Source organism: Harpia harpyja, chromosome 24 (assembly GCF_026419915.1).
Source record: "Harpia harpyja isolate bHarHar1 chromosome 24, bHarHar1 primary haplotype, whole genome shotgun sequence".
Lineage (NCBI taxonomy): Eukaryota > Metazoa > Chordata > Aves > Accipitriformes > Accipitridae > Harpia > Harpia harpyja.
Window position 1 is genome coordinate 1063534 of NC_068963.1, and position 13508 is coordinate 1077041.

Below are 13508 nucleotides of genomic sequence, written 5' to 3' on the forward strand. Positions count from 1 at the left end.
CCCCGCCCTTAGCAGTGGGCTGTCCCAGGTGCGTGTCGCCCCCCCCCCCCCCGCCCTTAGCAGTGGGCTGTCCCAGGTGCGTGGCGGCTGTCCCAGGTGCGTGTCGCCCCCCCCCGCCCTTAGCAGTGGGCTGTCCCAGGTGCGTGTCGCCCCCCCCCCCCCCGCCCTTAGCAGTGGGCTGTCCCAGGTGCGTGGCGGCTGTCCCAGGTGCGTGTCGCCCCCCCCGCCCTTAGCAGTGGGCTGTCCCAGGTGCGTGTCGCCCCCCCCGCCCTTAGCAGTGGGCTGTCCCAGGTGCGTGTCGCCCCCCCCCCGCCCTTAGCAGTGGGCTGTCCCAGGTGCGTGTCGCCCCCCCCCCGCCCTTAGCAGTGGGCTGTCCCAGGTGCGTGTCGCCCCCCCCCCCCCCCGCCCTTAGCAGTGGGCTGTCCCAGGTGCGTGTCGCCCCCCCCCCCCCGCCCTTAGCAGTGGGCTGTCCCAGGTGCGTGTCGCCCCCCCCCCCGCCCTTAGCAGTGGGCTGTCCCAGGTGCGTGTCGCCCCCCCCCCCGCCCTTAGCAGTGGGCTGTCCCAGGTGCGTGTCGCCCCCCCCCCCCGCCCTTAGCAGTGGGCTGTCCCAGGTGCGTGTCGCCCCCCCCCCCCCCGCCCTTAGCAGTGGGCTGTCCCAGGTGCGTGTCGCCCCCCCCCCCCCGCCCTTAGCAGTGGGCTGTCCCAGGTGCGTGTCCCCCCCCCCCCCCCGCCCTTAGCAGTGGGCTGTCCCAGGTGCGTGGCGGCTGTCCCAGGTGCGTGTCGCCCCCCCCCGCCCTTAGCAGTGGGCTGTCCCAGGTGCGTGTCGCCCCCCCCCGCCCTTAGCAATGGGCTGTCCCAGGTGCGTGTCGCCCCCCCCGCCCTTAGCAATGGGCTGTCCCAGGTGCGTGTCGCCCCCCCCGCCCTTAGCAGTGGGCTGTCCCAGGTGCGTGTCGCCCCCCCCCCCCCCCGCCCTTAGCAGTGGGCTGTCCCAGGTGCGTGGCGGCTGTCCCAGGTGCGTGTCGCCCCCCCCCGCCCTTAGCAGTGGGCTGTCCCAGGTGCGTGTCGCCCCCCCCCGCCCTTAGCAGTGGGCTGTCCCAGGTGCGTGTCGCCCCCCCCCCGCCCTTAGCAGTGGGCTGTCCCAGGTGCGTGTCGCCCCCCCCCCGCCCTTAGCAATGGGCTGTCCCAGGTGCGTGTCGCCCCCCCGCCCTTAGCAATGGGCTGTCCCAGGTGCGTGTTCCTTCCCCCCGCCCTTAGCAATGGATTGCACCAGGTGTGCCCACCCCGACTCCCCTTTCTAGGAATGGTTTAGCCCCATCCCCTTTAAGTGGAGTTCCCCAGACTGTTCCATTTTCAGGAGCGGGGGGGGGTGGCGTGTGAGCATCCTTCCAACCTTGCAGAAAACGAGCTGGGGACGGGGGGGGGATTCGAGCCCACCGCCTCACAGCTGACCTGCGTGTCACGTGTGTGTCATGTGTGTCCCCCCCATGTGTCACGTGTGTCCCCCCCCATCCCAGGCTGCCCAAAAAGGACAACCCGCGGCGGGCGCTGTGGCTGGAGAACAGCCGGCGGCGGGATGCGAGCGGGGAAGGCCGCTGGGACCCCGGCCTCCAAGTACATCTACTTCTGCTCCCAGCACTTCGAGAAGAGCTGCTTCGAGATAGTCGGCTTCAGGTAGCTAACGAGGCTCTTAACGAGGCGCCTAACGAGGTGTCCCCTCCTTCCCCTGCAGAAAATGGGGTGGTCTAATGAATGACACCCTTCCGCTTCGATTTTTTAAATGGATTCCTCCTGGCTGGGGCTTAACGTGGTCTGTCTCTCTCCCCCCCCATCAGTGGGAATGGTTTGCTCTAAATGTCCCCCCCCCCCCACTTTCCCAGTTGGGGGTCCCAACCCCCCCAGTGCTTCTGGGGGGTCCCCAGGACTTTGGGGGTTATCGATCACCCTGAAATCGCCCCCGCCGAGGCTTTTAGAAGGACTTTTTCCCCCCGCCAGTGCTTTTTCAGGGCTCACGGGCCTTCCCCTAGACCTTTGGGGTACGCCAGGGACACCCCCCCCAAGATCTTGGGGGGGCCCCCCCAGGGATCTGGGGGTTCTGGAGCACCCAAGGGCTTTTGCAAGACCCCCGTCCTGTTTCCCCTCAGGACTTTAGGGCACCCAAGAGACCTCACAGGCTGTAAATCCCCCTAGGGACCCCCGCTTTTTTTTTTTTTTTTTTTTTTTGTTTTTTTTTGTTTTGTTTTTTTTTTTTTTTTTTTTTTTTGAGATTCCCCAAAGTCTTCCCTAGAGCTTGGGGGCACCCCAGGAATTTTGGGGACCCCCTAGGGCTGCAGAGCACCCCGAGGACTCTGCAACCTTTGGGACCTCCATGAGGGACACCCCGAGGACACTGACAGCCATGGGGCACCCTGGGGATCCCCCCCCCAGGTCTTGGGGACCCCCCCCCCCACCCCAGGTGCCCCATGCCACCCACTGACCCCCTCCCCTTCCCCCCCCCCCCCCCCCCGCAGCGGCTACCACCGTCTCAAGGAAGGGGCCGTACCCACCGTCTTCGAGTCAGCCTCTCCCAAACCCCCCCGGGCCACCAAGCCGAAGCCCCCCACGCCTGAGAGTGACACCCCGAAGCCCCCTCGGGCCACCAGGAGGTGGAGGTGAGTCCCAGGGGGTGGGGGGGGGGGCAGGCAGGGAGTGACGTGTCCCCCCCCCCCCCCATCCCCCCAATTTAATTTCCTCTTTCCCTGCGCAGGCAGGACCCCACTCCTTCCCCACCGGACCCCCCCTTCACCGCCGACGTCTCCTGCTTCCCCCGGGAAGGCGAAGACCCCGCTGCCCCCCCCGCCGGTGATCACGGTGGTGTCCCGGCCCTTCCCGGCCCCTCGGGTGCCCGCGGTCCCCTCCCGGACAGCCTTTTGGTGGCCACAGGGGACGAGGAAGCCACAGCCACCCCGGCTCTCCCCGAGGGTGACCCCCCGGCACCCCCCCCGTCCCGTTTCCCCTTCCCTCTACATGCTGCGGCTACCGCCGCCGGCCGGGGCGTACATCCAGAGCGAGCACAGCTACCAGGTGGGCAGCGCCCTGCTCTGGAAACGTCGGGCCGAAGCGGCCCTCGACGCCCTCGATAAAGCCCAACGGCAGCTCCAAGCCTGCAAACGTCGGGAGCAGCGGCTGCGGCTCCGCGTGGGCGAGCTGCAACGGGAACGTCGGGTTCCCCTCGAGGCTCGCCGACCTCCCAAGGAGCCCCCGCCGCGGCTGGTGGAGCTGCAGCTGCTGGGTGATGGCGGCGAGTGAAGGCTTCCCGGCGGACACCCGGCTCTTCTCCTCCTCTTCCCCACCCCGGTGCCGCCGGGAAGGTTTGTAAATAAAGATTTTGCCTTTTCTATGAAAAACGGAGGGGGTTGGCTCACGTCTGGGAGAAGGGGGAGCCGGGGCAGCGGCCCCAAGCCGGTTTTGCTCACCGGTGCGGCAGAAAGCGGCTGCGGGGAGAAATAAGCTCCTTTTGTTTCGGTTCAACGGGCTCGGCAGCTGCTGGGGAAGGGGAGGAAGAAGCCGATGCCATCGTGGAGGCTTGGTGTGTGCCGTGTGGGTCTGAGATCCATGGGGGAGCCCGGGCTGCCTTCTTGAGCTGGTTTAGGTCACCGATCGGGCAGAAAATTGGGTCAAGGAGAAATAAATGGGTTTTGTTCCAGATCAGTGAGCTAAAGCGGCTCAATGAGCCCTGGGTACGAAGACAAGAGTGTTTTGGGGCCTGGTACATCTCCGGGGCCGGCCTTGTGGGCAAGCAAGAGGCCAGTGCTGAGCAAATATTCCCTCCCCAGCAGCCGGGAGGATTTGGGGCGCTATCTGCCCCCTCCAGAAGGATAAACGAGCGGGTCAGTCCCCCAAAAATGGCCCTCATCAGCCCGGCGCCCACCTGGACCCAAATAGTTGGAATTAAGCCTTTAATTTCCATAGCCAGCATGGCATGGAGGCACCGGGGTGGGATAACGAGCACCAAGACCAGCCCGTCACCCTCGTCATGCTCCGACACCATTAAAAACTCCCCGAAGGAAGCGGAAAAAAAAAAAAAAAAAGCCTTATTAGCCCCAAATTGGCCTTGCCAATCACCCCGAGGTAATCACCATCACGGAGACCCTGGCCTGGCGTGGCTCCTTCTTCTACAGGTTGAGCTTCATGTCCAGGATGGCGGCGTAGATGTCGGGGTTCAGGGGCACGTAGGACTTCTTCTTGTCGTCACGGAAGAAGAGGGGGTCTTTGATGACGTTGGGGTCGAAGCCTTCTTTGATGAGGTTGCCTTTGCACTGCTTGAAGGTGCCCGTGATCTCCAGGGCATCCTGTGGAGATGGGACAGTGTCATCAGAAACGGGAGGATGGACGGCGTTACCAGTTTGGGGTGACTGGCACCGTCATCAGAAATGGGGGACCCTGGCGCTGTCATCGGCAATGTGGGGGACCAACGCCGTCATCACTGGAATTGGGGGGGGGACCCGTATGACGTCGTTGGGACAGGGTGACCACTGCTGTCATGGAAAAGGAGGGACCATCGTCAGGAAGGTGGACCGATGTCATCATCAACACGGGGTGACCCCGATGTCATTGAAACTGGGAGACCGTCACCATCTCCAGAAATGGCCGGAGAGTGCCATAACAACAGCGTGACCGTGGCACTGACATCATCTGGGGGGGGGACAGGCGCTGTCACCAGTAATGGGGGACCCCAGCACCGTTACTGGCACCATCATCGGAAACTGGGGGGGACGCCGACACAGTCCCTGGAAACGGGCGCTGGCGCCCGCGCTGCCCAATTGCCCTTCGTCCGAAGGACTAATTTGGCAGAGGCCTTAAAAAAAACCAACCCAAAACCTGTCCCCAAGAAGCCACCGCACCGCCTAGGGTGAAGCTGGGACCGCTGACCTGGATCCGCACGAAACGGGGCGCGGCGTAACTGGGCAGCGTGTCCCCGGTGAAGGCGTAAAGGCTCTCGCCCTCGAAGCTCGTCCCGGCCTTCAGGCAGATGGCCGCCATGCCGCACCTCCCTTCGCACCCTGCAAACAACGCCGGAGGGTTATTTTGGGTGACCAAGTCTCGTTTTTATTCTTCTTGGTGGCCACCCAGACCGTTACGGGAGACCTGTTGCATGCTCAAAACAATGTTGCGCGCTTTGAGTGGATGTGTCCCACTTTAGCCTTCTCGGTGGCCACTGGGACCGTGATGGAGGCACATCGTGGTCAAAACAACACAGGATGCTTATTTCAGGTGAACGTTTGCCATTTCCACCTCTTTTGTGGCCTTATTTGGACCATTAAGGTGGCATACGATGTGCCCAAACCAGCAACTGACGCTCACTTTGGGCAACTGAGTCCCCTTTTACTCTTCCTGGTGGCCGCTTGGACCATCGTGGAGACATGTCAGTTGACCAAAACATCACCAGATGCTTATTTTGGGCAACCGAGTCCCATTTGACTTTTCTTGGTGGCTACTGGGACCATTGCAGGGGTAGGCTGCATGCCCAAAACATTGCTGGACCCTTGGTTTGGGCAACCAAGTCCCCTTTTAACCTTCCTGGTGGTCACTCAGACCTTTACAGGCACCCACTGTGTGCCAAAGCCGTGCCAGAAACTTATTTTGGGTCAGTAAGTCCTACTTTAGCCTTCTCAGTGGTCAGTTGGACCATTATGTGGACATACTACTTGCCCTAAACAAGACTAGATGCTTTTTGGGGGCAACCCAGTCCTGTTTTACTCTTCTTGGCGGCTGTTTTGACTGTTGTGGCAGTAATCATGAGACCAGAACAATACTGGACTCTTACTTTGGGTCAATGAGTCCTGAAGTGGTCAGGCAGTTGGACTAGGTGATCATTGTAGGTCCCTTCCATTCTATTCTACTTTAGGCTTCTCAGTGGCTGCTCAGACCATTCGGGGACACATCCCATGGCTGAAACATCACCAGATTCTTATTTTGGTCCGACTCGCTCCCCCTGCACCACCCAGCACTCACCTGGCACAGACACTCCGTAGACATTGACCTCCTGGATGAAGTTCACCAGGGCAAGAGTGGACTCCACCTCTGTCGTGGCCACGTTCTCACCTTTCCAACTAAAGAAGAGAAGGGATGAAGCTGTGAGGGGGGATTTGGGGTATTGCCCAGGCAGATGTGGGCGTGAGAGCATCAGAGTTACCGGAAAGTGTCTCCCACACGGTCCTGGAAGTAGATGAATCTTTCATGGTCCATCATGAGGAGGTCACCGCTGTTGAAGAAGGTGTCGCCTTTGACCAAGACGTCCCTCAAGACCTTCTTCTCTGTCATCCGGGAATCACCCGCGTAGCCATGGAAAGGGGCATTCTTGGTGATTTTCATGACCAGCAGCCCCGTCTCGCCTTTGGGGAAGGAAAGGAGAGTTGGAGGCTGGTCAGCAGCTGCCTTGGCACTGGGGAACGTCACCCTCCGTGCCCCACTGGGTGCTCAGGGATGATGCTCCTATTTCTTTGGGGGGTTTCTGGTGGCTTCATGATGATGATAAGGACCAAGAGGTGGCTTTGATGCATCTCAACCCTCTGTCTGCCCCCCTTTCCTCCCAAAAAGGCCCTCGTAAGGCTGATCTCTTCTTACCGGGGCGCACTCGGATGCAGAGACCTCGCTCGTCACGTACGGGTTTGTCCTCCTCCACATTGTACCTGATCAGCTCAAAGGGAGAGAAACACTGGAGGGCAGAAGAGGGACAAAGAGAGAAACTGGTGGGTGGAAGAGAAACGTGGGATTAAAAAGAGCAAGACTTTCTTTCCAGCGCCAGGTCCGATCCTCTCTTATTTGTTCATTACAACCCACAGAAACTCACCCTGGCCCCCCCCCCCCAATACCAACATCCTGGGTAGCCACTTGTTTTCCATCTGAGCTAATCGCCCTTTATCTTTAAATAAGATTTAATATCATAGAGTCAACCATTGACCAAACTCATCATGATATCTTTCAAATCAAAGACCTGTGGGAGAATGCTGAGCGTTGCAACTGTGGGAAGAGGCTGGACAAAGCCTTATTTTTGCAGCTTTTGCTCAACACATGGGTGGTTGGGGACCAAGAAGTGACACCGAAGTGGCCTTTCTCGGGGCTATAGAGATGTCCAGGTTGCCAAGGACACTCCAAACCCAGACTTTGAGTCAACATTGGCCAACCAGGTGGAGGAGACTCCTTTTGGACGTGAAGAGGGGATTTTGGAGATCCTGCTTTTGTATCAGCCCAACCTGATGGACAGCGTTGGTTTCCCCAAGGAGGTCACCGTTTGCGCCATCATGAAGAGGGTATCCTGGAGCTCCCCCCCGCAGCATCAACCCAACTAGAGGTACGGTATTGATCTCCCCAAGGCAGTCAGCGTTTGCTCCCGTTGCCATCGTCATCGCCAGCGGCTCACCCTGAGGAACACGTTGGCTCTGCCCACAGCCCCGATTTTGCCGGTGTAGTTGATGAAGCCGGCGTTCCCCTCGGTAGCCCCGTAAAACTCCCAGATGGAGATGGGCCCGAAGCGCTGGAGGAACTCCTTCCACACCTCTGCCCGCAGGCCGTTGCCCAACGCCAAGCGCACACCCGTGCTCCCGGTCATTGGCACGCTGCGGGGTGACAAAGGGAGGGACCGTCTCAGGGTGCGCGCCCCACAGCGTCGCGTTCCCCCCCCCACCCCGGGGTGGATTTCAGGCTGGCGGGGACCTTACCTTGGGTGTGTTGCAGAGGTAGCGCATGAGCTCGCCCACGTACTGGATGACAGAGACGTTGTAACGGCGGCAGTCCGTCCCAGAACTGGGAAGCGGAGAACTTGGTCCGTAGGACGCAGGTGGCCCCTGTGGGGACATGGCAGGGTGATGGTTACCCTTCCCTTTTTCCTCTCTTTTTTTTACCTTTTCTCCACCCATCTCTCCATCTGTCCATCTCTCTATCCATCGCCATGAGTATCCGTCCTGTCCATTCACCCCCAGAGTCACCCATTATCTACATGGACACCCTTCTCCTGTCTTCTTTTCATCCGACTCTTTCCTTTTCCATCCCTACACTTTTTGTCATCTCTCCGTCCATCTAGCCATCCATCCCCCCACTAATCCATTTATCGCTGTAGAGATCTTTCTCCTTTTCTCTCTCTTCTTTCCTTTTCTTCCCTCCATCCTCACATTTTTCCATCATCCTTCAGTCCAATTCCAGAAAAAGTCTGTCCATCCCTATATATAAAAAAAAAAAAGTCTATCCAAGCCATCCATCCATCTCCATAAAACATTGATCTTCATAAAACGGCTGTCCATCCATCTAAAATGTCCACCCATCCGTCTATCCGTCCCTCATCCATCTATGGACACAGCTCCCTCTCTCTCCCTTCTTCCTTTTCCTTCTTCCCACGCATTTCTCCATCCGTCCGTCTGTCTCCAAGACCTCTCTCTGCCTGTCCTTGCCTGCACCCCCCCTCCCTACGCTGTCTGGGCCACATGGGACATGGGGGGGTACATACCGACCTCGAAGCACCCTCCTATCCCGACGAGCAGCCCGGCCGAGTGGTAGAGCGGCAGCGTTGTGTACACAACATCATCAGACCGCAGGCCACAGAGCTGGCCCAGGTTGGCCACCATCATCAGCTTCATCTCTGTGATCACTGCTGCCTTGGGCAGCCCTGGGGAATGGGAGCAGAGGGTGGGAAATGTCCTCCTTGGAGGTGCCCGTGTGGGATGGGAGGTCCTGGGGATGAGGGAGGGGATGGGAGGGCAAAACCTTTCCCTCAGGGTGGTGGGTCTCCATCCCTGGAGGTCTCCAGACCTTGCTGGGAGGAGCCATGAGGAACCTCATCCAGATGCGCCTGTGTTAATTGGGGTGGGATCTGGTTTGGGTTCAGGGTTGGATGAGGGACGTCCAATTCTCCACCCTGTCCCCACGAGGAAGACCCAGGTACCCGGTGAGTCTCCGTTCTTGGAGATGCCCAACCCTCGCATGGACGCAGCCAGGAGACACCTGGCCCAGGTGGACCTATGATGGTCGGGGTTGGCGAAGGGCCTCCACGAGACCCCGCCAACGTCCCCAACATCACCTGCACCGCCTTGCCCACGCAACCCACGGGGGACAACCTCCTTTGGCGCTTCACCCATCACACCCAAACCCTCCCAGTTGCCGTTCTCCAAGGAGAAGACCCTCCTGCCTTTGGGGTTTCTGTCCCCACGGCCTCACCGGTGGTGCCGGAGGTGTAGATGTAGATGGCCTTGGAGTTGGCGGTGATGCCGGCGCGGTGGTGGGCGGGCAGGGGCTCATCGGAGGCCGCCTCGATGGCGGGCAGCAGGGCCTCGATGCCCGGCGTGGGTGACGTGGAGCTCAGGTAGAAGACGCGGATGCCGTCGCGCCGCAGGGCCGGCAGGACCTCCTCCACGGCGGCCTGGAGATCTGCGGGGAAGGGGGGGGGGGCCCCCCCAGATGGATGAGTATCCAAGGGGGGAACCCAACGGGTCAGGGATGGGCATCTGATATTCCCCTAGATGGGCACCCCCCCCCCAATCAGATGGGCACCCCAAACGGGCACCCAAAGGACCCCAGATGGGCACCGGTCGCACCCCAAATAGGGACCCCCAAATTGGGTGGGCATCCAGGACAAGTGTCCCAAGGATCCCAGACGGGACTGGCGCCTGGAGTATCCCACATGGGAGCCCCGAGGATCCCAGCTGGGTACTCAAAGCACCCCAGAAGGGGTCCCTGGTCACCCAGGCACCCCATACATGCCTGAGGGGCACCCTGAGCACCCCAAAGGGGGTGTCCCCCCCAGACAGACCCCATACAGGCCCCCCCAAGGATCCCAGCTGGGCACTCAAAGCACCCCAAAAAGGCTCCCCGATCACCCCAGAGAGGCACCTGGAGCATCCCCTAAGGGTGCCCCGATCTGCTGGGTGCCCCCAGCCCCCCAAGGGGCACCCTGACCCCCCCCCAACAGGCACCCCAAGGATCCCAGCGGGTCCAGCCTCCTCCTGCCCTGATTTTTTTTTTTTCTACCTCCTTCCCCCAAAAACATGACGTAAAAAAAAAAAAAAAAAGGACCTTTACCCCCTGGGAAGGGGCTGGTGATGATTAACCTGTGGCCTTGGCACAGCCAGCGCACCCTGACACGCTCGCTGGGGCACGGGTGTGTTGCACACGTGTGTGCGAAGGGCTGCACAAGCAGCCATGACCATGCCGTGCGAGGAGGGGGTGTGTGCAAATACAGCCCCAACATGAAAAACCTCTTGCACGCTCAGGGCAAACAGCCCTGCCGTACCTCACACCCACACGTGTGCCACAGATGTGTGTGCAGGAGCATGTATGGGTGCTGACACGCGTGCACAGAGACTGACATGCATGCAAATGCACACACAGAAGCCAACACACGTGGAAATGCAGGTATACACACCGACACACATGCAGACACATGTATAGGTACTGACACACATGCAAATGCATGCACTGACACTGACATACGTGCCGATGCATGTATAGACACTGATACACGTGCCAGCACATGCATGGATGCGGACACACATGGAAATGCATGGACAGACAGCAACACACGTGCAGACACATGCATGGACACTGACATGCGTGCAGACACACATGCAGCCAGTGACACATGTATAAACGTGCACAGACACTGACACACATGCAAATACACGTACAGGCACTAACATGCAGACACACACGCTGCCACACGTGCAGATGCTGACACACATGCAAACACATGCACAGGTGCTGACACATGTGCAGACACATGCATGGACACTGACATGCATGCAGACACATGTAGAGGCACAGACACCCGTGTAAATCCATGGACAGACACTGACACGTGCAGATACATGTAGAGGCACAGACACCCGTGTAAATCCATGGAGAGACACTGACACATGTGCAGACACATGTACAGGCACTGACACCCATGTAAATCCATGGACAGACACTGACACATGTGCAGACACATGTACAGGCACTGACACGTATGCAAATCCATGCACAGACACTGACATGAATGCAGATGCAGGCAGAGGCACTGACACGTGTGCAGACACATGTAGAGGCACAGACACCCGTGTAAATCCATGGACAGGCACTGACACGCGTGCAGACACATGTACAGACACCCGTGTAAATCCATGGACAGACACTGACACGCGTACAGACACACGTGCTGCCACTCACACCCACGCAAACACACACACAAGCATCGACACGCACAGACACCCTTCCGCCTCACCCCCCCACCAACCCCGCACACGCGTGTGCACCGCATACCTGCAAGGAAAGACGCAACCAGCGGTGGGGGAGGACGGGACCCACCTGGATGCCTGGGTCCTGTCGGCACCCCAAATTTCCGCCCCCCCGCCCCCCCCAAACTCTGGGTGGGAGCCACTCACCGGGGCTGGCGAGGATGAGGGTGGCCCGGGCAGCGGCGAGCGCGTGCTGCAGCGCCCGGCCCCGCACGTTGCAGTTGAGACAAGCCATGGGGCAGCTCAGCTTGGCCAACGCCAACCAGGTCCATACGTAGGTGGGTTCGTTGGGGAGGAAGACGGCGACGGTCCGACCCGGCTGCAGCTCCAGGTGCCGGGAGAACACTCGGGCAGCCCGGTTGCTCCAGCGGTCCATGTCTTCGTAGGTGTAAACTTCATCCTGGAAGCGGAGCAAGGGCCAGTGGGGCCGGCGGCGAGCGTGCTCCTGGAAGACGTCGAGGAGGGTGACGGGGGGTTGGCGGTTCAAACGCCACTGACATCGCACCGCTGACCGCACCAAGCCGGCGAAGGCCACCAGGTCAGCCCAGAAAAAGGGGAACAGGCGAGGGGCCGCCGCCGGCACCAGCAGCAGCAACAAGACCAGCCCGGCCGCCGCCGCCGCCGCGACGGCCCCCAGCACCGGCATGGTCACGGGGGTGCCGGTCCCCGGAGGCACCCACTGGGTGCTGTTGACCAAGGTCCGCCCCAAGTGCACCTTGCCCCAGCTGCCGGCGCCCGGCAGGGCTTTGCCGTGTTTGCCAGTGGTGCCAGGATTAGGGTGGTTTGTTTTCTTATCTTCCTTTTTTTTTTTTTTTTTTTCCCCCCCCACTTTTCCCTGCGGTAGGAGCCTTGCCCTGGCGTGTAGAGCAACACCTCGAGGGCGGTTCACGTCTCCCTGGCCGGCTAGCTGGCCAGCTGCCTGCCCGCCCATCCCTCCTGCCTCACCCCGTTCTTCTGTCCCTCCAGCCGGCAGAGGAAGGGCGCTCGTCCGTCTGTCCATCCCGCTGCCGTTTGGATCCTTCTGGCCGCCGATGCCAGACAGTCGCCATCCAGCCAGGCATCACTGGCACCTGCTCGTCTGTCTGCATCCGCCGAGCCTATCAGTATGGAGACATGAGCTGTCCGTCAGTGTAGCTAACCTCTGTCTGTCTGTCTGCCCATCCAGCTGTCTCGCCATCCTTCCACCTACCCACCTAGCCGTCTACCTACCTCTATCGACCATATCTATTTATCCACCCATCCATCTGTCCATCCATCCTTCCACCCATCCATCCTTCCATGCACCCGCTCTTGGCCTTGGGTTAGGGGTTGGGGTCTACATGGAGGCAGACCCTGCTCCATCAGGTGCTTGACGCGCTGCGTGGAGAACGCAAGCACGGCTGGGTCCTCTGTGGGATGGGTGGAGGTCCCTCTGCAGCCCCCCCATGTCTCCATCCGACCCCAACGTCTCCATCCAACTCCCCCAGGTCTCCATCCAACCCCAACATCTCCATTCAATCTACATCTCCATCCATCCACCATCTCCCTCCAAACCCAGTGTCTCCATCCAAACCCAGTGTCTCCAGCTGACCCCAAACATCTCCAGATAACCCGAAACATCTCCAACTGACCCCAAACATCTCCAGCTGACCCCAAACATCTCCAGATAACCCGAAACATCTCCAACTGACCCCAAACATCTCCAGCTGACCCCAAACATCTCCAGATAACCTGAAACATCTCCAACATCTTCAACTGACCCCAAACATCTCCAGATAACCCGAAACATCTCCAACATCTTCAACTGACCCCAAACATCTCCAGCTGACCCCAAACATCTCCAGCTGACTCCAAACATCTCCAACTGACCCCAAACATCTCCAACTGACCCCAAACATCTCCAACATCTTCAACTGACCCCAAACATCTCCAGATAACCCGAAACATCTCCAACATCTTCAACTGACCCCAAACATCTCCAGCTGACCCCCAACATCTTCAACTGACCCCAAACATCTCCAGATAACCCGAAACATCTCCAACATCTTCAACTGACCCCAAACATCTCCAGCTGACCCCAAACATCTCCAACATCTCCAGCTGACCCCAAACATCTCCAACTGACCCCAAACATCTCCAGCATTTCTCCTTCCATTGTAAAAACTGAGAAATCGGCCTATTTGGCATTTACTTTATTGGTGCTCCCACGTGGAAACCCCACCCCAACAAGACTTGCTCCCCTTCCCGTTTTCTTGGAAACCAGCTGCATCTTCAGGCCTTTCCCAGCAG

The 13508-nt window shown here is 59.5% G+C and overlaps 2 protein-coding genes across 2 annotated transcripts in view; one reads left to right on the top strand and one right to left on the bottom strand.

The window, feature by feature from the left end:
• Positions 1–3383, top strand: part of THAP7 (THAP domain containing 7) — a 4154-nt gene extending 771 nt beyond the window's left edge. The window contains 6 exon segments of the mRNA XM_052774835.1: positions 1171–1227; positions 1515–1599; positions 1601–1671; positions 2508–2648; positions 2744–2972; positions 2974–3383. Coding sequence (XP_052630795.1) covers positions 1171–1227; positions 1515–1599; positions 1601–1671; positions 2508–2648; positions 2744–2972; positions 2974–3285 — 895 coding nt within the window. The 3' untranslated portion in view covers positions 3286–3383.
• Positions 3384–3918: 535 nt separating this feature from the next.
• On the bottom strand, positions 3919–12003 carry SLC27A5 (solute carrier family 27 member 5). The gene is given in 12 exon segments (XM_052774847.1): positions 3919–4328; positions 4909–5039; positions 5992–6089; positions 6173–6371; positions 6604–6694; positions 7400–7573; positions 7575–7595; positions 7698–7772; positions 7774–7823; positions 8480–8638; positions 9187–9396; positions 11388–12003. Coding segments are annotated over 12 exon segments (1884 nt in total). The 5' UTR covers positions 11887–12003; the 3' UTR covers positions 3919–4151.
• Positions 12004–13508: the final 1505 nt, after the last annotated feature.